Below are 26,626 nucleotides of genomic sequence, written 5' to 3'. Positions count from 1 at the left end.
GCAAAGAAGAAATTGCTATATGTCAGAACAGCAGTACGCAAAAATGATTTTGAAAGCTGGGTTTCTATTCCTTAAGGTGCATATTATCAAAACATCTTTTCTGATGTGTTTAATATATAGGAAACCAAAGCACTTTGGACCAGATGTTCTAAGTATTTTGCCAATAAAAAAGAAAATGAGACATATATAAAAGGCTCTCTCATTATCAGACAACAGTACAATGACAAGGAAAGTCTGGCTATTAGTTTTGGTGCCTGCTCGATTAATACCAAAAGAGAAGCTAGGATAATATTCTTACAATAACATGTAAGTAAACTTTAGCTTCATGTGGTAATGATCTGCCTATGTCACACAATGTCAGTAGAATGCTGGATTTGAATCCAGGAGTCCCAGGTTTATCCAATGGGCCAAGCCGAATCGTGTATTCTGCTGTTAACACATTTCCTGATTATACAACGCATACCATTACTCTCAGCCATGGCCTTTCATTTCCCATCCTACCCAAACTAAATGACTCTCTGGGGCTTTCACATGCAAAACAGCGCAGTGGAAAATCTTACTCTTTTTGAGTTGGATGCATCATGGTGATCATCATATGGAGAGGCCAATTAACATTCAAAACAAATCCTATTTGACAAGCAGTCAGAATCTTTTATTAATACAGTAGGAGCAGTATCTGAGCATATCCTCCCCGAAGTCCCATCCAATCTCCGCCAATACATTTAGGAATCTTCACGCTATTGACTCTTGCACGCTCTCCACCAGTGTTTCATCCCTCTTCTCAACCACTACGTCTTGCCCCATCCTTGGCCACCTTTAAATCTAGACTGAAAGCCCACCTCTTTAACATTGCTTTTGACTCGTAACCACTTGTAACCACTCGCCTCCACCTACCCTCCTCTCTTCCTTCCCGTTCATATTAATTGATTTGATTTGCTTACTTTATTTATTTTTTGTCTATTAGATTGTAAGCTCTTTGAGCAGGGACTGTCTTTCTTCTATGTTTGTGCAGCGCTGCGTATGCCTTGTAGCGCTATAGAAATGCTAAATAGTAGTAGTAGTAGTTATCCAAGTCTGTCAATGAGACTGTCTTTTCCTATACTATTATTCTCTCCTCAGCTCTGGATACTCTCGCTCCTCCTATTCCTGGTTCTTAAGGCATACCAAACACCAGAGTGGGCTGACCTCTAGAATCTATTACCTATGTCCCTGTGCCTCAACTGCTAAAAGCCTTTGGCTGAAATACCATGCCCATGCTGACTTCATACATTTCAAATTCTTGCTGACCTCCTTCCAGCCTGTTCTTTCACTTGCCAAACAGGACTACTACATCCAACTAACACTCTCTCTTGGCACAAACATCCGACGTCTCTGCCACACTGAACTCAAAGTGCCTTCACCTCCAACCTCTCTTTCACTTTCTCCCCAGACTATGGCTGAGTACTTTCATGACAAGGTTCACAAGATTAACCTTGAGTTCTCAACCAAGTCATCTCCACCTCTCCTTCCCCCAATCCATTCATCAACCCCCTTTCAACCCCTGCCTCCTTTTCTGATATCACTGACTACTTGTTCCTCTGATTCTATTCCCACCCACCTACTCTGTGCTATTGCTCCTACTGTCATCCCTTCTGTCATATCCTCAATCTTTCACTTTCCACTGAAACTGTTCCTGATGCCTTCAAAACATGCCATAATTACACCACTCCTCAAAAAAATCATTGGACCCTTCTTGTCATTCAGACTATCCCCCTCCACCCTTTCTTATCCAACCTACTTGGATGTGCTAATCATTGCCATTGTCTTGACTTTCTTTCTTCTCAAGGTATTCTTGATCCACTTCAATCTGGCTTTCACCTCTGAAACAGCCCTTGTTAAAAGTCTCCAATGACCTGTTCCACGCCAGATCCAGATCCACTTCCTTCTCAATCTATCTGCTGCTTTTTGACACTGTTGATCACCACCTACTCCTTGATACGCTTTCCTCACTTGGATTTTGGGGCTCTGTTCTTTCTTCCACTTCTATCCCACTATCAGTTGCTGTACCTCAGAGCTCCGTCTTGGGACCTCTTCTTTTCTCCATCTATACTTCTTCCCTTAGTGCTCTGATCTTCTCCCATGGTTTTCAGTATCACCTTTATGCTGAAGACTCCCATATCTACCTCTCCACACCAGAAATTTCAGCAGGAATCCAAGCCCAAGCCTCAATCTGCCTGTCTGACAATGCTGCCTGGATGTCTCACAGCCATCTGAAACTGAACATGACCAAGACTGAACTTCTTTTCTTTCCCCCTAAACCCACCTCTCCTCTTCTCCCATTCTCTCTCTGCATAACACTCTCATTCTCCCTGTCTCAATAGCTTGTAACCTTAGGGTCATCTTTGAACATACCAGACTACTAAAACCTGTCATTTCTTTCTCTATAGTATCACCAAACTTCATCCCTTCCCTTCTGAGCACACTACCAAACCCATTATCCACACTCTTATCACCTCTCATTTAGACTACTGAAACTTGCTTCTCACAGGTCTCCCACTAAGCCATCTCTCTCCCCTTCAATCTATTCAAAATTCTACTGCACGACATATATTCTGCCAGTGTCGCTATGCTCATATTAGCCCTCTCAAGTCACTTAACTGGCTCCCTATCCATTTCTGCATACAGTTCAAACTCATCTTATTAACCTATAAGCGCATTCACTCTGCAGCTCCTCAGTCCCTCTCCACTCTTATCTCTCACTACACTCCTTCTTGGGAACTCCATTCATCGGATAAATCTCTCTTACCTGTACCCTTCTCCTCCACTGCCATCTCCAGACACTGTTCCTTTCATCTTGCTGCACCATACACCTGGAATAGACTTCCTGAGTCAGTACGTCAAGCTCTAGCTCTTTCTTTTCAAATCTAGGATAAAAGTCCTCCTTTTTGAGGCTGCTTTTAACTCCTATTTATTTAGTGCATTTTTACCCCACCTTTTCCCACAGGATGCGAGCTCAAAGTGGCTTACAGTAGACTGGAATGGCGATTGCCAGACCAGTGGAATACAAATACAATAATAAAACAAATAAGTAATCAAATAAGTAGACAGAGAGAAGAAAGCAAAAAGAATAGAAAGTATGGAGTCCAAAATTGTTCGGTCTATTTCATTCCCACCTTAAGTAATTCCGTTATTTGTCCTGTTTGTCTGGCTTGATTAGATTGTAAGCTCTGTCGAGCAGGTACTATCCCTTACATGTTTAGTGTAGCACTGTGTACGTCTAATAGCGCTATAGAAAATGATAAGTAGTGGTAGTAGTCAAAAATGCCAAACCTGGACAGCCTGAGGCCTATATATATATATATATATATATATATATATATACATACATACATACAGTGCACTCCATTTAAGTGCACGTCAGATAAGAGCATGCTTTGTTTACCTGCATGCTGTACTTCGGTCCTGTTTTTGGCACCATCAATTTCTATGGGGACAAACTTCGTTTTAGCGCACCACTAATAAGTGCAAGATTCGCTTATATGCATGGTTCAAGACCGCTCTTCTGCAGGAAAGACTCCGCATAAGCGTGCGCATGTAATATGGAAGCCGATTGGCACACGACAACCAGCGAGATTTCAAATTTACTGCCTCTAACTTCCACAGGCAGAATAAGCGAAAGAATGTTGTTAGTACGTACACCGGGGTCGTCGTCGCGGCGGAACTGTAAGACTTTAACACTAGCTGAACGAATAGAAATTCTTAAAAAATTAGAAAACAAACGAAGTCAAGCATCTATTGCTAAAGAATATGGTGTCAATCCCAGTCACATTTCACATGTCTTGAAGCAGAAAGACCAGCTTCTGGAAGACTGGCAGAACAATACAAATCCACACCAGAAACGAAAACGAGCGGGAAAAGCTGAGGATGTAGAAGATGCTCTTCTTCGGTGGTTTTCTCGAGTCAGGAGCAGACAGCTTCCTGTCAGTGGTCCACTGCTTATGGAGAAAGCTAACCAGCTAGCTGAAAGTCTTGGACTAACTGAATTCAAAGCCATTGTTGGATGGCTGGAAAGATGGAAGGAGATGAACAGCATAAAATTCAAGAAACAACATGGTGAGAAACAAGACGCTGATGACTTTGGTGCTGAAAATTGGGTTGCTTCAGTTCTTCCTACCATCTTGAATGAGATTGCACCTCATGACATTTTCAATGCTGACGAAAACGGTCTCTACTGGCGAGCGATTCCTGATGGACCACTTGCATTCAAACATGCCAAAACTACTGGAGGTAAAACGTTGAAGGACCGACTGACGATCCTCCTTTGCTGCAATATAGATGGGAGTGAGAAGTTGGAACCCCTCGTCATTGGAAAGAGCAAACAGCCCCATTGCTTCAAGAAAGTTAAGCGACTTCCTGTGTCATACAAGGCTAACGCAAATTCATGGATGACTGGGGAAATTTGGAATCAGTGACTAAAGAAGTTAGACACTAGAATGCGGGCACAAAAGCATCAGATTTTGTTGCTTTGTGATAATTGTGCTGCATACGGTAAAATTATGTATAATCATACCTGATAATTTTCTTTCCATTAATCATAGCTGATCAATCCATAGACTGGTGGGTTGTGTCCATCTACCAGCAGGTGGAGATAGAGAGCAAACTTTTGCCTCCCTATATGTGGTCATGTGCTGCCGGAAACTCCTCAGTATGTCGATATCAAAGCTCCATCCGCAGGACTCAGCACTTAGAGAATTACACCCACGAAGGGACACTCTGCCCAGCTCACCACCGCCGAAACGGGGGAGGGGAAATAACCCAGCTCATCCCCACACAAGTGGGGGAGGGGAATCCGTCCAGCTCATCCCCGCGGAGCGGGGGAGGGACACCACACCCGCCGATGCGGGGGATCTGGCTTATCCTGCAACCGCAACCGCGGGAGGAGCTGACTGACCCTAACACCGCCGAAGCGGGAAGGGTACAAAGCTGCCCTACAGCCGCACGAAGCGGGAGGGAGTGCCGGCAGAATTTATGTCTCAATCCAGCCCCGTAAAACGGGGGGGAGAGGAATGCAGCAGCTCACTGTAACACAAACTCGTCTCAACTCTTGAAGAATCCAAGTGAAAAAACTTGAACACGAAGTCTTTCTGAAGTAACTGAAGACTAAACTTGCACCTGAAATGCAATCAGAATAAAAACAGTACAGATATCTGGGAGGGGCTATGGATTGATCAGCTATGATTAATGGAAAGAAAATTATCAGGTATGATTATACATAATTTTACCTTCCATATCATCAAGCTGATCAATCCATAGACTGGTGGGATGTACCGAAGCAGTACTCACCCAGGGCGGGACATTGAAATCCCTGACCTCAACACTGAAGCTCCAAACCGGGCCTCCGCCCGTGCAGCCACCGTCAAACGGTAATGCTTGGAGAAAGTATGAGCCGAAGCCCAAGTTGCCGCCTTGCATATCTCTTCCAAGGAGACGGATCCGACCTCTGCCATCGAGGCCGCCTGAGCTCTCGCGGAGTGAGCCTTCAGCTGGCTAGGCGGCACCTTCCCTGCGGCCACATAAGCCGCTGCAATGGCTTCCTTGACCCATCTTGCCACTGTAGGCTTAGCAGCCTGCAGACCCTTACGAGGACCTGCAAACAGGACAAACAGATGATCCGATTTCCGGAAATCATTGGTCACTTCCAAGTATCTGATGATGACTCGCCTCACATCCAGATATTTAAGAGCAGAGTACTCCTCTGGGTAGTCCTCCCTACGAAAGGAAGGGAGACAGAGCTGCTGATTCACATGGAAGCGAGAAACAATCTTGGGCAGGAAGGAAGGCACTGTGCGAATAGTCACTGCTGCCTCAGTGACCTGCAGAAAAGGCTCTCGACATGAGAGCGCCTGGAGCTCGGAAACTCTTCTGGCTGAAGTGATAGCCACCAAAAAGACTGCTTTCAACGTCAGGTCTTTCAGAGATGCCCTTGACAAGGGTTCAAAAGGCGGCTTCTGCAATGCTCTTAGCACCAGGTTGAGATTCCACGCAGGCACCACTGAGTGCAGAGGAGGGCGCAGGTGATTAACTCCCTTGAGAAAGCGCACCACATCTGGCTGCGAAGCCAGGGAAGCACCCTTCAGGCGGCCCCTGAAGCAAGCCAGAGCCGCTACCTGGACTTTAAGGGAACTGAGCGACAGGCCTTTCTCCAGACCTTCTTGCAGGAACGCCAACACTGAAGAAATTGGAGCAGTGAAGGGAGAAAGTGAGCCTGCTTCACACCACGCTGCAAAGATACGCCAAACCCTGGCGTAAGCAGTAGAAGTAGAGCGCTTCCTCGCTCTTAGCATAGTGGCGATGACCTTGTCTGAGAAGCCCTTCTTCCTCAGACGCTGCCGCTCAATAGCCAGGCCGTAAGACCAAAGGGAGAGGGATCCTCCCTCACCACGGGACCCTGATGTAACAGGCCCTGCTCCACTGACAGCCGCAGAGGATCGTCGACTGAGAGCCTGAACAAGTCCGCATACCAGGGACGTCTGGGCCAATCCGGACCCACCAGGATTACCCTGCCGGGATGCTTTGCCACCCGGTCTAGCACCCTGCCCAACATGGGCCAGGGCGGGAACACATAGAGGAGCTCTTGTGTCGGCCACTGTTGGAGAAGAGCATCTACTCCCAGGGATCGAGGGTCCCGTCCTCTGCTGAAAAAGCGCGGCACTTGGCCATTGGCCGATGACGCCATCAGATCTAGGCTCGGCTGGCCCCAGCGCTTCGTGATGTCCAAGAACGCCTGAGCAGATAGTCGCCACTCTCCGGGCTCCAAGGTATGGCGACTGAGAAAGTCCGCCTTGACATTCATGACTCCGGCAATGTGGGCCGCTGAAAGCTGCTCCAGGTTCGCTTCCGCCCACTGGCAAAGACTCATAGCCTCCTTGGCTAGAGGGGCGCTCTGGTACCTCCCTGGCGGTTGATATAGGCCACAGCCGTGGCATTGTCCGACAGGACCCGTACAGGCTTCAACACGAGTACCGGGATGAACTCCAATAACACCAAGCGAATGGCTCTGAGTTCCAGGAGGTTGATAGACCACTTGCCTCTGCAGGAGACTAGAGCCCCTGCGCTGTCCTTCCCAAGCAGTGGGCTCCCCAGCCCATCAAAGAGGCGTCTGTCGTGACGACAATCCACTCCGGGGTCACCAGAGGCAATCCTGCAGACAACTTGTCTGTCTGCGTCCACCAGCTCAGCGCCTTGCGCACTGCTGGGTCCACGGGAAGGCGCACAGCATAATCCTCCGACATCGGAGTCCAGCGCAGCAGCAGAGATAGCTGTAGTGGTCTCATATGAGCCCTGGCCCAGGGCACTACTTCCATCGTGGCCGTCATAGAGCCCAACAGCTGCACGTAGTCCCAAGCCCGAATAGGAGAGGCTACTAGGAACTAGTCCACCTGAGCCTGAAGCTTGACAATCCGATTGTCTGGCAGGAACACTCTGCCCACTTGGGTGTCGAATCGAACTCCCAGATACACCAGGGACTGAGTCAGGCGCAGCTGGCTCTTCTTCCAGTTGATGATCCATCCCAGGGAGCTCAAAAGAGCAACTACCCGGTCCATAGCTTTGCCGCACTCTGCATAAGAGGGGGCTCGGATCAACCAGTCGTCCAGATAAGGATGGACTTGTACTCCTTCCTTTAGCAGGAAGGCCGCTATGACCCCCATTACTTTGGAAAAGGTCCGCGGAGCAGTAGCCAACCCGAAAGGGAGGGCTCTGAACTGGAAGTGTCGTCTCAGGACTGTAAAACGCAGAAAGCGTTGGAGAGGAGGCCAGATGGGAATATGCAGGTACGCTTCCTTGATGTCCAAGGAAGCCAAGAACTCTCCTGCCTTCACTGCCGCTATAACAGAGCGGAGAGTCTCCATGCGAAAGTGCCTCACTTTCCAGGCCCGATTGACCCCTTTGAGGTCGAGGATAGGCCGGACAGAACCTCCTTTCTTTGGAACCACAAAGTAAATGGAGTAACGTCCCTTGCCAATCTGATTTTTTGGCACCGGAACGACCGCACCCAGGCGGATCAGGTTGTCCAAGGTCTGCTGCACTACCACAGCTTGACCGGAGACTTGCAGGGAGAGAGTACAAACCCGTCTCTTAAGGGTTGGCAGAACTCTAGCTTGTAGCCGTCTCTGATGACTTCCAGCACCCACGCGTCTGAAGTTATAGTGGTCCACTCGCCCAGAAACGAGGACAGCCGTCCTCCAATCTGCACTGGGGCGTGGACCAAGGCCCCGTCATTGGGTACGAGACCCTGGGGGAGGACCGGAGGGAGCACCTCCGGGACGGCGGTCTCTGCGAAAGGAATGCTGCTTGGGGGAGAAATTCCTCTTGAAGGAAGAGGGGGCAGAGGAACCCGACTTGCCCGGGCGGTATGGAGGTATCGGGACGAGTACTAACCCGAGCCCTGACCTCTGGTAATTTCTTGCCCTTAGACGTGCCGAGATCGGTCACGATTTTGTCCAGCTCGACCCCAAAGAGCAGCTTGCCTTTAAAAGGCAATCTAGCCAGGCGGGATTTAGAGGCGTGGTCAGCAGACCAATGTTTCAGCCAAAGCCACTGCCGCGCAGAGACTGTCTGAGCCATGCCTTTAGCTGAGGCTCTCCAGACATCATACAGCAAGTCTGCCAAATAGGCTAAGCCCGATTCCAGGGCCGGCCAATCAGCCCTCAAGGAATGATCCGAGGGGGAAGCCCGCTGCACCATAGTCCGGCACGCCCTGGCCACATAGGAGCCGCAAACTGAGGCCTGCAAACTTAAAGCAGCTGCCTCCAAGAACGACCTTAAGGCCGCCTCCAATCTTCTGTCTTGGGCGTCCTTTAGGGCCGTGCCACCTTCCACCGGCAACGCCGTTTTCTTAGTCACCGCAGTGATTAAAGAATCCACGGTAGGCCACAGATAGGCCTCACGTTCACTCACAGCCAAAGGATAGAGGCGGGACATAGCCCTAGCCACTTTAAGGCTCGTTTCCGGGACATCCCATTGAGCCGCAATTAAGGTGTGCATGGCATCATGCACGTGGAAGGTTCTAGGCGGGCGCTTCGTCCCCAGCATAATGGCAGAGCCAACAGGGGCTGAGGGAGAGACGTCCTCCGGAGAGGAAATCTTCAAAGTGTCCACGGCCTGTAACAACAGGTTGGGCAAATCCTCTGGGCTAAAAAGCCGCGCTGCAGAGGGGTCATCCGCTCCATCCGAGCGGGGATCTATCTCCTCCAAGGAATCCGCAAAGGATCGTTGGGAGACCTCAGACACGCTGCCCTCATCTACATCGGAGGAGACAAAAGTCTTCCAAGGCCTGGAAATCAACCCGAGGGCGTTTACCTCTGGGAACCTCAACCTCTTTATCAGAAGAGGGAGCAGGGGCAGCGTTTTGCATGAGGAAAGCCTGATGCAGCAGCAAAACAAACTCTGGGGAGAAACCCCCCAGACTGTGCACTTCCGCAGCCTGGGCAACAGCCCTAGACGCACTCTCAACCGGCGCTCGCAATAGCGGGGGAGAGACATGCTGCGCATCCAAAATGGCGTCCGGCGCGAAACTCCGTGAAGGAGCCGCGCGGGAAGAACGGCGCTTAACTTTAGCCGCTTTTGTGCCGTCGCCCAAATTAAGGGCGTTCATGGCATTAATGTCTCCAACCTCAAGGGCGGCCCCGAAGAAGCCGTCCGAGCCGCGTGGCCGGCCAAGATGGCGGAGGCGAGGAGCGGGGGATGGGCGTTTATGGCGGGAAAAAACCGCCACGCCGGAGGAACGACCGGGACATTCATCGGTCACTAAACTATCACCCATCAAGGGCGAATCAGGTTGTAAAACCCCCGCATCCCCTCTAGAAGCGCTCCAGCGATCCGGGGAGCGACCCTTTGCGCCCTCGCCCTCCGACGCCATTGCCACGAGGAGAAGAATCGGGGAACCCCCTGCCCGCTATAAAAAGGTAAAATTACCTGCTTGCCGCTCCGAGCTGTAACGAACTGGTGTCCCAGTGAGTAGCTGCAATGAACGTTTAAAGAAACGTCGAATTAAACGCCTTTAAAGACGTTTAAAAATATATATATATATTTTTTTTTAAACGGAGCCAGCGGGAGGGGGGAGAAAAGGAGGGACCTGGCACCACCAGGTTTGCACTTGCTCAAAAGAGCCCTCAACCCCAGGCACTCAACAAAACCTAAAAATTAGGCTTGGAGGCCTAGCCAGAGCTGCTGCTGTGTGTGACCACCACCTGCTGAGATAGAGAACATACTGGGGAGTTTCCGGCAGCACATGACCACATATAGGGAGGCAAAAGTTTGCTCTCTATCTCCACCTGCTGGTAGATGGACACAACCCACCAGTCTATGGATTGATCAGCTTGATGATATGGAAAGTGATGTTTGTCTAATGTCAAGGTGGTCTTCCTGCCACCAAACACTACCTCTCTTGTTATCCGTCGTCTGATGAGCGTTATGGATGACCAGACTGCCAAGGATTAACGTGCTGTTGAACTGGCTCGTAATCTATCACTGTTGGATTCCCTGCAAATGCAGAAAGAAGCCTGGAGTCATGTTACACAGGCAACCATTGTGAACTGCTACAAGCGGGCAAGCTTTGTTAAGGATGTGGAGAGGGATGAAACAGATGCAGCTGTTGCAAACGCATCAGATGAAGAGGTTATTGACATCCCAGCCAGTGTTACTGAAGAGGAGTTTCATCGCTACGTAGCTTTGATTACGATCTACAAACAGCTGACGACAGTACTGATGTTGAGATATGCGCCTACACGCAGGCAACAACGGCTGATGATGAAACAGATGATGAAATGAGCAGCGAGGCACATGCTGACGAAATTCAACAACCTCCTCCTGTCACTTTTGCAAGAGTGCTGGAGTGCTGGAGAGTTTCAACACCGTGCGGGCCTATCTAGAGGCCACTGGATGTCAGTGCTATGACAGTTTTTACCATCTGGCAGACATAGTCTATGTAACTCACAGACAATAGTGTACAGAGGACTATAACTGATTACTTCAAGTAAGCCTAACATCAGTTAACGGAGACTGTATGTATAATAATAAACAGTACTGTACATAAGTTTATCAGATGTCAAGCTTCTTTGGGTCACAACGGTTAAGTGTATTCTCCGTTTAATTGCATGCATTTCTTTGGTCCCAGACCCTTGCAGTTAAGTGGATTGCACTGTGTGTGTGTGTGTGTGTGTGTGTGTGTGTGTGTGTGTGTGTGTGTGTGTATATATATATATATATATATATATATTCATTCAGTGCTGTGTCGAACACAAGTGTTTTTTCTTTCTAATTTTCAGCTTTATTACACCTAGGTTTTAGACATGTATAACCATCTAAGTTTTGATTTTACAAAGTAGGAATACACATCTCTAAAACTGAAAAATGTACAAATCACAAGAGGGCATGGTATAGGTAGAACTAAGATGGGCCTACAAAATGAACATTTATTCACCATTTCAGAAGGTGCATGAATGTCTATGTCCTAACAGATCAACATCAGGATTTATTTACCTGCTACCTAGGTTATTTTGATTTCAGACATGTGCTCCAATTGAGCAGCATTCCACTACAGGGATTAGGGAAGGTCCCTCCTCCCTCCATCTCGAAAGTCAAACTAGCAAGAAAAACTAGGCCTTGTGACAGCTCCAAGAAAAAAAGAAAAGCTTATGTTTCTTTGACCAAATGATCTTTTAGATTTTTTCCCTAAAAAAAATGAATGCTCTCGACACAAGTAACCAGCACATAAACATCCATTTCTCCGTGTATTTTAGCTCTAGGTCAGCAGATTCTATTCTAAGGTATTAGCGGAATTTAAGACGTCCACTACCTGTACAGTATTAAACGCTAAGAGAAATAGGCAGAAAATGTACATTCCAGGGGAGGTGCCTACTATGTGCATACTCTATATGCATAAAGAGAAATTAATCTTATCTGATAATTGGCTTTCCGTTACTCCTTCCCGCTATTCCAGAACCTGTGGGATAGTTGTGTCCATCAACCACCAGCTGGAGATAGAGAACTGAAAACAGAGGAGACATATCTCTCTTGGCATCCAGTCCAGATCCTCGGTATTGACAAGAAGTATGGAGAAACTCAGAATAAACACAGCCTTAAAACAACTTGCTAACCTAAAACTGACCAGATGAGCAAAGGTGTGGATCTTTCTCATCTCTAGACAACTTGTAGAGAACAAGAGATATGTAGGAAGTACCATGAAGGGTAACAGTGTTATTTGACCCATTACTTCGCACCTACTAAACATCTCAAACAGAAACCTCAAGCGGGCCTCTGGAATAGTGGGAAAGACTAAGAGGAATAAAATTAATCAGGCAAGACCTAATTTCTCCTTCCATAACATAACTTCCCACTACTCCAGAACCTCTTGGATGTTCAAACGCAATCCCTAGAGTGGATGGGATCCTGGTGCTGCCACCCTGAGGGCCACAGCCCCAAAACTGGCTTCCGAGCATACCACAACGTTCACCCTGTAGTGCTAGGCAAAGGTAGGCAGTATTTTTTTTTCAAGTTTATTTATAATTTTAACATAACAATAATACAATCCAATGATCATTATCACCCATATGTATGTAACATTACATTTCTCTTCCATCTGCTAGTTTAACATGTAGTTATATAGATACAATACTAAACAGCCTCTTATGAAACCATCCCCCCCTCTTCCCCTACCCCCCTGTATGTAGCAGTCTTACTATAACTCATTTCGTACAGTTTCATATGGTTGCCAAATCTTCTGGTATATATGGAGTTGACCCTTTCGTACGGCTGTCAACTTCGACATCAAGTGCAGGTAGTCAACTCTGGTTAACACCTCTTTAGCAGTGGGCGCTGCCACTGCCCTCCAGGCCCTCGCCAGCGCCATCTTTGCCGCCACAAAAAATTGGATCGCCAACCTATGTCCATATTTCCGGCTTCCCGGGGGCCTGGAGTGCAGCAAGCACACCTCCATCCGCTGAGGGTATACCCCTTGCACCACCCTATTCACCAGCTCAAGTATCTGAGTCCAGTAAATCTGGACTTTGGGGCACTCCCACCATATATGTATGAAAGTTCCATTCCCGCCTGCAATTTGCCGAGGTCTGTGGGTACATTTTATGCACCAGTATAGGTTTTTATATCCACTCTCTATTGTGGTTTGAGCGATGGAAGGTTTGAGCAGGTATCGAAAGCTACCTGTCCACCAGTTGGGCGTAGGGCTATTCTGTAGAGTCTCCTCCCATCTCCTTATATAATATTCCTGTGGCGTTGAGAGGTATAAGAGTGCTCTGTATAGCCGGGTGATACTACCCCGCCCTCCCCCTTTCCCATTGCCTGCTCCAGTCTCGTTGCTGCAAGTTCCAATTCTTCTTTCGCCCTTCGGAGGATGTAATTTCTTAAGCAATGATAGTAAACTAGATCCCGCTCTTCTAACCCATATTCATCTTGTAGTTCCTCGAAATTCTTTATTTTCCCATCAACCCATAATTGGTCCAGTTTATATAGCCCCTTATCTGCCCATTGTTGGTAAATATATTCTGAACCCCCCAGTGGAAAACCCGGCTCGCCCCTAATTGCCATCTGCAAAAAGTATCTCCTCTCAGGGAACACCCTTCTACGCACACACAACCATGTGTTTAGCAAATGACTCATTCCTAATGGTAATCTGCGTAAGGTAGGCAGTATTGACCACATCACCACCTTGAAAATATTTGCTGAAGAAAATATGATAGTCTCCACCCAGGATGTCACTGTATGCCTCATAGAATGAGCCCGCAAAGCCTGAGCTCCCCTGTAAGTAAATAAGCTGATGTGACAGTCTCATTCTGCCGTCTAGCAACTGTGAGCTTGGAAGCCATGAGGCCAAGCCTCTGTTTATTAAAAAGCACAGTCTGTCCAATTTGTGAAACTCATTCATGACTTCCAGGTAACTGAAGACTCTGCACACATTGAGAAGCTTCTAGGAAAAATACTGAACCTCTTTGTCCTCTCTGTGAACGGATGGAAGCTCTAGAGATTGGTTAAGAGGAAATACTGATACCACTTTCAGAAGAAAGGAAGGAACCGTGTGCAGGGAGATCCCCATGTCTGAAAAGTGAAGAAAAGGATTTCAGACAAGAAAGCATGACGCTCCAAAACCCTATGTGCTGACGCAAGAGCCACCAAGAATGCGGTCTTTAGAATAAGATCTTTCAAGGAGGCCTTGTGGAGTGGCTTAAAAGGAGGCTTCTGAAGAGCCCAAAAGTCTAAATGAAGGCTCCACTCTGGACACAGCATATGAAAGGGAGGACACAAGCGGCCCACTCCCCACAAGAGCCAAACAATATCCGGGTGAGCCGCAAAGGACATCTTCTGTACTCAGACCCTGAAACACTTTTAGAAAACCCAATGCCAATCCTTTGTGAAGTCCTGCTTGGAGAAATATAAGGATGTGCGCAATATGAGCGGAGAAGGGAGAAAGTCTGCACTCAGAACACCAGCTCTCAAATGTCCTGCACACCCTCGCATACACCACGGATGTAGAGTGTTTCCGAGCCTGAAGCAAGATACAAATGACTGGATCAGAATAACCTTTTCAACTCAACCAAACCCTTTCAATGGCCAAGCCGTAAGACCAAAGGGGCACGGATCCTCCATGAGCACCAAATCTTGCATCAGTAGGTCATGTACCTACAGAAGACTGAGAGGACCCCCCCATCCAGCAGTCAAATCAGGTCCGCATACCACAGCCTTCACGGTTAATCAGTGGGCTACAACAATTATTTGACGCTGGTGCAGTGCGATCCTTTTCAACACGCAGCCTACCATGGGCCAAGAAGGGAAGACATACACACTAGATGTATCTCCTGCGAGGGCTGCAGTAGGACATTGATCCCCCTCGAGCCTGGGTCTTTCCAAAGGCTAAAGAACTTGGGCACTTTGGCATTCCTTTTTGTTGCCATCAAGTCCAGAAGCGGAAAACCCCATCCATCCACTATCAGCTGAAAACCCTGGCTGGATAGTTCCCATTCTCCTAGGTTCAAGGAGCGCCTGCTGAGAAAGTCTGCCTCCACAGTCAAGGAACCTGCAATGTGAGCTGCTCACAAGCAGAGATTTTTCTCCACCCAAAACTCATGAGGGAGGTCACCTCCACCACCATCAGAAAGCTGTGGGTCCCGCCTTGTTTTTTATAAGCCACCACCATTGATTTGTCAGAGAGAACTTGGACTGGGGCCCCCATCAGAAAGGGAGCAGAACTGCATAAGTCATTCTGCACTGCGCTGAGCTCCAAGCAATTTATCGATCATTGAAACTCCTGTTCCAACCAGATAACCTGCGCTACATGAAACCTGTAATGAGCTCCCTAAACCAACTTGTGGCATTCGTTGTCACCACCTCCCATTGTGTTATCAGAAAGGGAGCTCTGATGGTCAAATTCCTGGGTGACAACCACCACTGCATACTCTTGTCTGGCAACCAGCATTGAAGGAAGACGAAGGTTGTACTTCTGTGAAACTTCCAGCAGCTGAGAAGAGATTCCTGTAATGGCCATATACGAGTCCTTGCCCATGGCGCCACTTCCATCGCCGCTGTCATTAACCCCCAGAACCTGGACATAGTCCCAGACCCTGGGTCTGCCTTGACTGAGAAGACAACCAACTTCGACCTCCCGCGCTCCATGAGGAAAATCCTCTCCCATGCTGTGTCAAAGAGAACACCCAGGCATCTGCAATGAAGTTAGTCTGCTATTCTCAAAATTTCCGAATAGGATGCCTCTCAAGGATCCTTACTCAAGTACTGGTTTCACAGTCCTACAGTTCAACTCCATTTCATTCTGTGCTGTTTGGAACCTTAAGCATGTTACGGGCTCTGAAAAGTCACACATTTGTGCTGAATACTACAAAAACTCAAAACCAACAATGACCTTTTTTCAACAATAGAATGGCTCTACCACTATTCAAGTAAATATTAAATATCCGCACATGGTTCTAAAATAAACATTTCCTGAACAAATTTCTACAATGGAGACCTAATAATAGTATGTATACAGTGCTGAACACAAGAAATCACATGGTTGCATGGTACTAAATAGCATACAACCTAATAGAGAGCACAGAGGATCTGCTCACGGTCAAGTTCTGAAGCACTGTGCTCTACAAACTAAATAACTCTACCAATCAAATTACCATTGCATACCATTTGCTGTACCCTCTTATAAGCCTTCAGGTATTTTCCAAATTAAAAAAAAATCAAAAGCTTGACTATTCAAGATGAAATGCAAGCATGCCCAACTACAGACTTTATAATGTTGTGATCAGGACTGCTAAGAAATCTGGACTACCAAACCCCCTGGACCATTACAGCATAGTGCAAGAACCCAAATAAGCTTGTACCTGCTTCTCTACAGTAAGATTTCTATTGTGGCTGTTAGGTTACTAGGATAAAGAGAAAACGAAAATCAATAAAAAAAACTATATAAATATATATATAAAATATGGGGGTAAGTGCTTAATGCCCTTTAGTAGATTGCAAGCCCTCCTGGGACGGGGAAATACGTAGTGTACCTCACCTTGAGCAACTACTGAAAAAGGGGATGAGCTTAATACAACTAAATATTGTCCATCTTAAGATTTGGAAGTCACATATGACGCAGCTCAGGGCCCTCTGTTTGTGACTCGCAAACTTTCCAAGCAGTAAAAAATTACTGCTCTACCAGCAGGTGGAGATAGAGAGCAATCTTTTGCCTCCCTATATGTGGTCATGTGCTGCCGGAAACTCCTCAGTATGTCAATATCAAAGCTCCATCCGCAGGACTCAGCACTTAGAGAATTACACCCACATGGGACACTCTGCCCAGCTCACCACCGTCGAAGCAGGGGAGGGGAATCCGTACAGCTCATCCCCGCGAAGCGGGGGAGGGACACCACACCCGTCGATGTGGGGGATCTGGCTTATCCTGCTACCGCAACCGCGGGAGGAGCTGGCTTACCCAAACACCGCCGAAGCGGGAGGGATACAAAGCTACCCTACTGCAGCGCGAAGCGGGAGGGAGCGCCGGCATAATTTAGTTATCAATCCAGCCACTGCCGAAACGGGGGGAGAGGAAGCAGCAGCTCACTGTAACACAAAATCGTTTCAACTCAAGGAAAATCCAATTGGAAGAACTTGAACACGAAGTCCTCCTGAACAGGAACTGAAGATTAAACTTGAACCTGAAATATAACCAGAACAAAAACAATACAGATGTCTGGGCAGGGCTATGGATTGATCTGCTATGATTAATGGAAAGAAAATTATCAGATATGATACATAATTTTACCTTCCATTTCATCAAGCAGATCAATCCACAGACTGGTGGGATGTAACGAAGCAGTACTCACCCAGGGCGGGACATGGAAATCCCTGAACGCAACACTGAAGCTCCAAACTGGGCCACGGCCCGAGCAGCCACATCCAAGCGGTAATGTCGTGAGAAGGTATGAGTCAACTCCCAAGTTGCCACTCTACAAATCTCTTCCAAGGAAACGGATCTGGACTCTGCCATCGATGTCGCCTATGCTCTAGTAGAGTGCGCCTTCAGCTGAATAGGCGGAAGCTTCCCTGCAGCCACATAAGCTGCCGCAATCGTCTCCTTGACCCAACGTGCCACAGTAGGCTTAGATGCCTGCAGACCCTTACGAGGGCCTGCGAACAGCACGAACAGGTGATCCGACTTCCAGAAGTCATTGGTCACTTCCAAGTATCTAATGATGACTCGTCTCACATCCAGACATTTGAGAGCAGGGTACTCCTCTGGGTAATCCTCCCTATGAAAGGAGGGTAGACAAAGCTGCTGATTCACATGGAAGTGAGAAACAATCTTGGGCCGAAAGGAAGGCACTGGGCAAATCGACACTCCTGCCTCAGTGAACCGCAGGAACGGCTCTTGACACGAGAGTGCCTGGAGCTCGGAAATTCTTCTGGCTGATGTGATAGCCACCAGGAAGACCGCTTTCAACGTCAGGTCCTTCAGCGATGCCCTCGACAAGGGCTCAAAGGGCAGCTTCTGCAAGGCCCATAACACCAGATTGAGATTCCACGTAGGCACCACTGAGTGCAGAGGAGGGCGCAGGTGATTAACTCCTTTGAGGAAGCGCACCACGTCTGGCTGTGAAGCCAGGGAAGCACCCTTCAAACGGCTCCTGAAGCAAGCTAGAGCAGCCACCTGGACTTTCAGTGAACTGAGCGACAGGCCTTTCTCCAGGCCCTCTTGCAGGAATGCCAACACTGAAGATATTGGAGCAGTGAAGGGCGATAGAGAGCCTGCCTCGCACCACAATGCAAAGGTATGCCAAACTTTGGCGTAAGTAGTAGAAGTAGAGCGCTTCCTCACTCTCAGCATAGTGGCGATGACCTTGTCTGAGAAGCCCTTCTTCCTCAGCCGCTTCAGCTCAAGAGCCAGGCCGTAAGACCAAAGGGGGAGGGATCCTCCATCACCACGGGACCCTGAAGCAAAAGCCCCCGCTCCGCTGGCAGCCTCAGAGGGCCGTCCACATTCATGACTCCCGCAATGTGGGCCGCCGACAGCTGTTCCAGATTCGCTTCCACTCACAGGCATAGCTTCATGGCCTCCTTGGCTAGAGGGACGCTCCTGGTACCTCCCTGGCGACTGACAAAGGCCACAGCCGTGGCACTGTCCGACAGGACCCGTACTGGCCTCAGCACCAGGACCGGGACAAAATCTAGAAGCGCCAACCGAATGGCTCGGAGTTCCAGGAGGTTGATAGACCACTTCGCCTCCGCAGGAGACCAGAGCCCCTGCACTGTCCTTCCCAGGCAGTGGGCTCCCCAGACCGTCAAACAGGCGTCCGTCGTGACAACAACCCACTCCGGGGTCGTGAGAGGCATTCCTGCGGACAGCTTGTCTGGCCTCAGCCACCAACTCAGCGCCTTGCACACCGCTGGATCAAAGGGAAGGCGTACAGCGTAATCCTCCGAAACTGGACTCCACCGCCACAGAAGAGAGTGCTGTAGTGGTCTCATATGGGCCCTGGCCCAGGGCACTACCTCCATCGTGGCCGTCATGGAGCCCAACAGCTGCACATAGTCCCAAGCCTGAAGTGTATAGGATGCTAGGAACTGGTCCACCTGGGTCCGAAGCTTGACGCTCCGGTTGTCTGGCAGGAACACTCTGCCCACTTGGGTGTCGAATCGAACTCCCAGATACTCCAGGGACTGAGTCGGGCGCAACTGACTTTTCTCCCAGTTGACGATCCATCCCAGGGCGCTCAGAAGAGCAATAACCCTGTCCGTAGCTCTCCCACACTCTGCATAAGAGGAGGCCCGGATCAGCCAGTCATCCAGATAGGGATGGACCTGCACTCCTTCCTCGCAGAGGTAAGCCGCGATGACCACCATTACTTTGGGGAAGGTCCGCGGAGCAGTAGCCAACCCGAACAGGAGGGCTCTGAACTGGAAGTGGCGGCCCAGGACTGCAAAGTGCAGGAAGCGCTGATGAGGCAGCCAGATGGGAATATGTAAGTAAGCTTCCTTGATGTCCAAGGATTCCAGGAATTCTCCTTTTTTCACCGCAGCTATTACGGAGCGGAGAGTCTCCATCCAGAAGTGCCGTATTTTCAAGGCCCGATTGACTCCCTTGAGGTCAAGAATAGGCCGAACAGAACCTCCCTTCTTTGGCACCACAAAGTAAATGGAGTAACGTCCCTTGCCAAGTTGATCTACTGGCACTGGGACCACCGTGCCCAGGCGGATCAGGTTGTCCAAAGTCTGCTGCACTGACGCTGCTTTGACTGGAGACTTGCAAGGAGAGTTCACAAACCCGTCTCTCAAGGGCCGGCAGAACTCCAACTTGTAGCCGTCTCTGATGACTTCCAGAACCCAAGCGTCTGAAGTTACCCTGGTCAACTCTCCCAGAAACGAGGATAGCCGTCCTCCTATCTGCTCTGGGCCATGGCCCCGTCATTGGGTACGAGACCCTGGGGGAGGGCCGGAGGACGAACCTCCAGGACAGCGGTCCTTGCAAAAGGAATGCTGCTTGGGGGAGAAGTTCCGCTTGAAGGAAGAGGAGGTCGACTTGCCTGGGCGATACCAACAGGCTTCCTGAAATCGGCCCTTGGAGGAACCAGGGCGAGCACTGCCGGCCCATGCCCTGACCTCCGGCAACCTCTTGCCCTTAGATGTGCCGAGCTCTGTCACAATCTTGTCCAGTTCGTCCCCAAAGAGCAGCTTGCCTTTAAAAGGCAACTTGGCTAGGCGAGATTTTGAGGCATGGTCAGCCGGCCAGTGCTTAAGCCAGAGCCACCGCCGGGCAGAGACTGTCTGAGCCATACCTTTAGCCGAGGCTCTCAAGACATCATACAGCAAGTATGCCAAGTAGGCCAAGCCCGACTCCAGGGCCGGCCAGTCCGCCCTCAAGGAATAATCCAAGGGGGAAGCCCGCAGCAAAACAGTCAGGCACGCCCTGGCCACATAGGAGCCGCAAACTGAGGCTTGCAAACTCAGAGCGGCCGCCTCAAAGGCCAACTTTAAGGCCGCCTCCAATCTCCTGTCCTGAGTGTCCTTCAGGGCAGTGCCACCTTCCATCGGCAGAGCCGTTTTCTTAGTCACCGCAATGATTAAAGAATCCACTGTAGGCCAGAGAAAGGCTTCCCATTCCCCCTCAGACAGAGGATACAGACGAGACATAGCCCTGGCTACTTTAAGGCTCGCCTCAGGGGAATCCCATTGAGCCGAAATTAAAGTCTGCATGGCTTCATGAACGTGGAAGGTTCTAGGCGGGTGCTTAGTTCCCAGCATAATGGCTGAGCCAGCTGAGGCTGAGAGAGAGCCTTCCTCCAGAGAGGAAATTTTCAAAATGCTCATGGCCTGCACTAACAGGTTGGGCAAATCCTCTGAGCGAAAAAGCCGCGCTGCAGAGGGGTCATCCGCTCCATCCAAGCGAAGATCAGTCTCCTCCAAAGAATCCCCTAAGGACCTTTGGGAGAACTCAGATATGCTGCCCTCATCCACATCAGAGGAGACAGAGTCCCCTAGGGCCTGGAGATCCACCCAAGGGTGCTTGATCATGGAGGCCTCATCACCCTTATCAGACAGGGGAGCAGGGGCAGCTTTTTTTCATAAGAAAAGCCTGATGCAGCAGCAAAATGAACTCAGGGGAGAAATCCCAGTCTGTGCACTTCTGCAGCCTGGGCCACAGCCCTAGAGGCACTCTCAACCTGCTCTCCCAAGAGCGGGGGAGAGGTGCGCTGCGCATCCAAAATGGCGTCCACTGTGACACTCCGCGAAGGAGCTGTGCGGGAAGAATGGCGCTTTAATTTCACCGACTTTTTACTGTCGCCCAAGTCAAGGGCGACCATATTATTAACGTCTCCCACCTCAAGGGCGGCCCAAGAAGAAGCCGTCCGAGCAGTGTGGCTGGCCACAACCGGGAGGGCGGTCAGCGGGGGATGGGCGCCTAAGGCGGGAAAAACCGCCGCACCGGAGGAAAACCCGGGTAACTCTCCCAACTCCGAAAAGGCGCCCAAAAAAGGCGTCTCTGCCTTTGAACCCCCCGCTTCCCCACTAGACGCGTGCACGCGGTCCGGGAAGCGTCGTTTCGCACCCTTGCCATCCGACGCCATAGCCACATGGAGACCATTCGGGGAACCCCCCTGCCCGCTAGTAAAAGGTAAAAGTACCTGCTTCTCGCTCTGAGCTGCAACGATTTGGAGTCCCAGTGAGCAGCTGCAACCAAAGACGTTTTTCTCTCAAAGACGTCTATTTTTCTGTTGGTTTTTTTTAAACAGAGCCAGCGGGAGGGGGGAGAAGAGGGACCTGGAACCACCAGGTTTCACTTGCTCAAGAAGAGCCCTCAACCCCACGTACTCAACAAAACCTAAACAATTAGGCTTGGAGACCTAGCCAGAGCTACTGCTGTGTGACCACACACCTGCTGAGATAGAGAACATACTGGGGAGTATCCGGCAGCACATGACCACATATAGGGAGGCAAAAGATTGCTCTCTATCTCCACCTGCTGGTAGATGGACACAACCCACCAGTCTATGGATTGATCTGCTTGATGAAATGGAATAACACTTACACAGGATTAAGTATTAATAAATTATTATCTTGATATTCTTTCAAATGTTTCTCAGCAACTCCCTTGAACTTTTTGTTAGTTTGGCCACTTCCAAAGTCACAAATTACCTCACATTCACTGGATTCTATTAGATTGTAAGCTCTTTGAGCAGGGACTGTCTCTCTTTGTTAAATTGTACAGCGCTGCGTAACCCTAGTAGCGCTCTAGAAATGTTAAGTAGTAGTATTTAATAAGCCTATACTAGGTATGATTGATAGTCTAGATATTGCAAAAAAAAGTATATAAACTTTCAACTCCATAAGACACTATTCCAAACTCTGATCTCAGGGGAATATGCTTTACAATTAAATTAGTGATCAATATTAGCTGAATATTACCAGCAGCCCTAAGTACAATGTGCTTCATTTCTTTGAAGGCTTGAATAAACATGTGGATAAAGGTGAGCCAGTTGATGTAGCGTATCTAGATTTTCAGAAAGCTTTTGATAAAGTTCCTCGTAAGAGACTCCTGAGAAAATGAAAGAGTCATGGGATAGGAGGCAAAGTTCTGGTGTGGATTAAGAATTGGTTATTGGACAGAAAACAGAAGGTAGGGTTAAATTGTCATTCCTTTCAATGGAGGAGGGTGAACAATGGAGTGCTGTAGGATCTGTACTATTTAACATATTTATAAATTATAGACAAGCAAAGTGATCAAATTTGCAGATGATACAAAAATATTCATGGTTAACACACGTGCGGACTGCGAAATATTGCAGGAAGACCTTAGGAAATTACAAGATTGGGCATCCAAATGGCAGATTAAATTTAATGTGGGCAAATGCAAGGTGTTGCACATCGGAAAGAATAATCCGAATCATAGTTACCTGATGCTAGGGTCCACCTTGGGGGTCAGCGCTCAACAAAAAGATCTGGGCGTCATTGTAGATAACACGCTGAAATCTTCTGCTCAGTGTGCAGCAGTGGCCAAAAAAGCAAATAGGATGCCAGGAATTATTAGGAAACGGTTGGTGAATAAGACCAAAAACACTATAATGCCTTCGTATCCCTCCATGGTGCATCATACTTTTGAGTACTGCGTTCAGTTCTGGTCACCGCATCTCAAAAAAGATATAGCGGAATTAGAAAAGGTTCAAAGAAGAGCGACCTAATGAAACTCCTCGTATGAGGAAAGGCTAAAGAGGTTAGGGCTCTTCAGCTTGGAAAAGCGACAAATGAGGGGAGATATGATTGAGGTCTACAAAATCCTAAGTGGTGTAGAAGTAAATCGATTTTTTACTTGTTCCAAAAGTAGAAAGACTGGGGGACCCTCAAGGAAGTTACATGGAAATACGTTTAAAACAAATAGGAGGAAATATTTTTTTACTCAATTAATAGTTAAGATCTGGAACTCTTTGCCGGAGGAAGTGGTAACAGCAGTTAGCGTATCTGGGTTTTAAAAAGGTTTGGACAAATTCCTGGAGGAAAAGTTCATAGTCTGCTATTGAGGCAGACATGGGAAGCAACTTCTTGCCCTGGGATTTGTAGTATGGAGTGTTGCCACAATTTGGGTTTCTGCTAGGTACTTGTGATCTGGCTTGGCCACTGTTTGGAAAATAGGATACTGGGCTAGATAGACCATTGGTCTGACCCAGTATGACAGTGTGACTATATTCTTGTGTTCTTATACAACTGCACTTTTTGAAGTTAGTGACAGTACCAAAATGAACATGACTATTACTCTGGGTCTCTGACAAAATGTTATGACCCTCTAATGCAGCATTTGTACAACATGTCTTAACAAATATGTATATTACTAGATTACAGAGAGAAAATGACCTGCAGCAACAGGATTGATTGATTGATTGATTGATTTACTAGTAAAAAAAGGCCTGTTTCTGACACAAATGAAACGGGCGCTAGCAAGGTTTTCCTCGGAGTGTGTATGTTTGAGAGTGACTGTGTGAGAGAGAGAGAGAGAGAGAGAGAGAGAGAGAGTAATGTGCAAGTGTGTGTGACAGAGAGAGTTTGAGACTGGGTGCGAGTGTGTGTGTGATTATCCTCTCTCCCCTGCCCCCCCCCCCCTCCAGCCACCCAGCGATTCTCCTCTTTCCTCTGCCCCCACTCCAGCTATCCTCCTCTCCCCTGCTCCCCCTCCAGCCACCCAGCGATTCTCCTCTCTCCCCTGCCCCCCCCCCCTCCAGCGATTCTCCTCGCTCCCCTGATTACCTCCGTCGAAGCGGCCGCATTATTAAAAGCCCTGCCCGTCTCTAGCCTTCCCTTTGAGTTTGTTCCCTCAGAGTCCCGCCCTTGCAGAAAGAGGAAATGACGTCAGAAGGCGGGACTCTGAGGGAACGAACTCGAAGGGAAGGCTGGAGGCGAGCAGGGCTTTCAATGACGTAGCTGCTTCAACAGAGGTAATCAGGGGAGCGAGGAGAATCGCTGGGTGACTGGAGGGGGGGCAGGGGAGAGAGGAGAATCGCTGGGTGGCTCGGGAGAGACCTATGAAGTGACGCATGTGCAGAACAGCTGCGTTGTTGTGCGCATGTGCGGCACGTCGGTCACAGCTCATTTATATAGTAGGATTGGGTTTTATGAATAGACTCATTATCAGCCTGCCTGGCCTCTTTGAGAATTCCTTCTTGTCAAAACAAATAATTGTGTTTACAAAAAGAAGTAGACTTGGAAAATCTAATGGGTAGATTACATCAAGGACACAGTGAACAAACGTCAGACTGACACTGAAGCAGCAATATCAAGAGCTTGCACTCATTCTTATTATCCACAATTTGTCCCTCATATTACTCAGAGAAGGCTTTACCACTAAGCAGGCTATCTGTCTCTAAAGTGACAGGCTTGAAAGGATGGCATAGCTGGCAAAGACAATGGCAGAGGAGCCCATTCAAACTGTTATTTTGATTGTAAAACGCCCAGATCTGCGAGTCAGCGTGGGCAGTAAAAAGTACGTTTTAATAAACTATAAACTATCTACGCAGGCCTTTGCATATCTGCTTGTACTCTAATGTTCAAAGCCCTGTTATTGTGCTCTATTTTTTTTTTCACATATCAAGGGCAGGCAACCTTGGCCCTTGAGGGCTACAACCCAGTTGGGTTTTTCAGGATTTCCCCAATGAATATGCACGAGATCTATCTGCAAACAATGCCTCCACTGTATGCAAATAGATCTCATGCATATTTATTGAGAAAAGCCTGACTGGGTTGCGACCCTCAGGGCCAAGGTTGTCTACCCTGACTTGTATGCAGGCTCAACTCCCACAAAGGCAGGAAGGTAGTGAGACAGCAGCACTGATAGCAGGGAAATGGATGGGATGCAATGCCAGATACCTGGGGGAGAGATGCTGGACTAGACCTATTCGTTTAAGGCAACGGCCCCGATTGCCTTTACCCTATAAACTCGATGGGCAGAAAAGGATGGTAGAAATTCACTCTGCGCACAACTGTAAAACAATTGCCGTTAGCATCAAAGTTGGATCAATAAACCGACCACTGAAAGAAAGACCAGACAGGACAGCACAGGAAATAATTACTTCACCTTGCACAGCTACTATCAGAAACTCTCCTGAGCTACCAATTCTTTGGAAGCTGCGCATACACCTTTTCCCTTTCATTCCTTTTCATTTCCTAAAAAAAAGGCACCATAGACGCAAAGACAAATAACACGCAAGCGACTTAAGAGTTCACCAGCAGCAACAAGCCTGCCGGCTCTTTCTGGATTTAGGCAAAATCTCTCTAGCCCCTTGATTTACAGACAGGAGCAGCTCTCCCCTTCCATGGCTAAGGGTGATAAACGGAGGCCAGCCCGTACAGCCCTGGCAGGTAAGGGCTAAGCACACCTGAGTGGGAGAGGCACCACCGCCCCTTCCTCGGGCCTAAACCCGGTCTCACACCCTCCTCAGCCCTTCCTGCAACACCCATACACAGCCGTACCCGGCCCGATATCCGCACCCACCGGCTGCGGTTCCGGCCACTACAGTATTGTTCTCCAAGCTGCCCTCGCGAACGGGCAGAAAAGGCCCTGTTCTCACCCCCTGTTCCCTCACTTCCCCTATCGTTACCGCTTCTATTCGCCCCTCTGGAATATTTCGTTACCTGGGTGAGAGAGATGAGCGCTGCCATCTTTCCCAGGGACAGGACGCCCAGAGCGCGCGCGCCCGCCTGCAACGGCAGCAGCGGCACATGCGCATAGGCACCTACGCATCAGGGTACCTCGCGCGTGCGTTTGTCTACGCCCCCTCCCTCCCGCGCGCGACTCGGTACTTGTCCCTGCTCTTTCTTGGGGTAGTTTGGTTGCAGATCATTTTTTCCCGGAGTCATAGAATCTCCAATGGAGAGAAGACCCCCCCCCCCAAAAAAAAAAAAAAAGTACTTTTTTTTTATTATTATTCTGCGTGTACAGTACAGCCTATTGTTATAGATGTAGAAAACAACTTTTATAACATTTACTCCAATACGGGCATGAAAAGTACTACTACTACTACTACTATTTAACATTTCTAGAGCGCTACAAAGTGTACGCAGCGCTGTACAAACACAGAAGAAAGACAGTCCCTGCTCAAAGAGCTTA

General features: G+C 48.6%; 1 protein-coding gene across 4 annotated transcripts in view; it reads right to left on the bottom strand.

Annotated features, from left to right (window-relative positions):
- EPS15L1 (epidermal growth factor receptor pathway substrate 15 like 1) overlaps nt 1-26,220 on the bottom strand; it is a 425,390-nt gene extending 399,170 nt beyond the window's left edge. For 2 of the 4 annotated variants that reach the window (XM_030218156.1, XM_030218158.1), the window contains exon 1: nt 26,152-26,219. In XM_030218156.1, the coding sequence (XP_030074016.1) occupies nt 26,152-26,178 (27 nt within the window). In that variant the 5' untranslated portion in view covers nt 26,179-26,219. Of the gene's footprint in view, nt 1-26,151 lie in introns of all 4 variants that reach the window. The other 2 variants (XM_030218157.1, XM_030218159.1) reach the window with 2 other exon arrangements.
- Nucleotides 26,221-26,626: the final 406 nt, after the last annotated feature.

This window comes from Microcaecilia unicolor, chromosome 11 (assembly GCF_901765095.1).
Source record: "Microcaecilia unicolor chromosome 11, aMicUni1.1, whole genome shotgun sequence".
Classification (NCBI taxonomy): Eukaryota; Metazoa; Chordata; class Amphibia; order Gymnophiona; family Siphonopidae; genus Microcaecilia; species Microcaecilia unicolor.
Note: the sequence above shows the minus strand (reverse complement) of the source record. Positions and strands in the feature narration are given on the sequence as shown.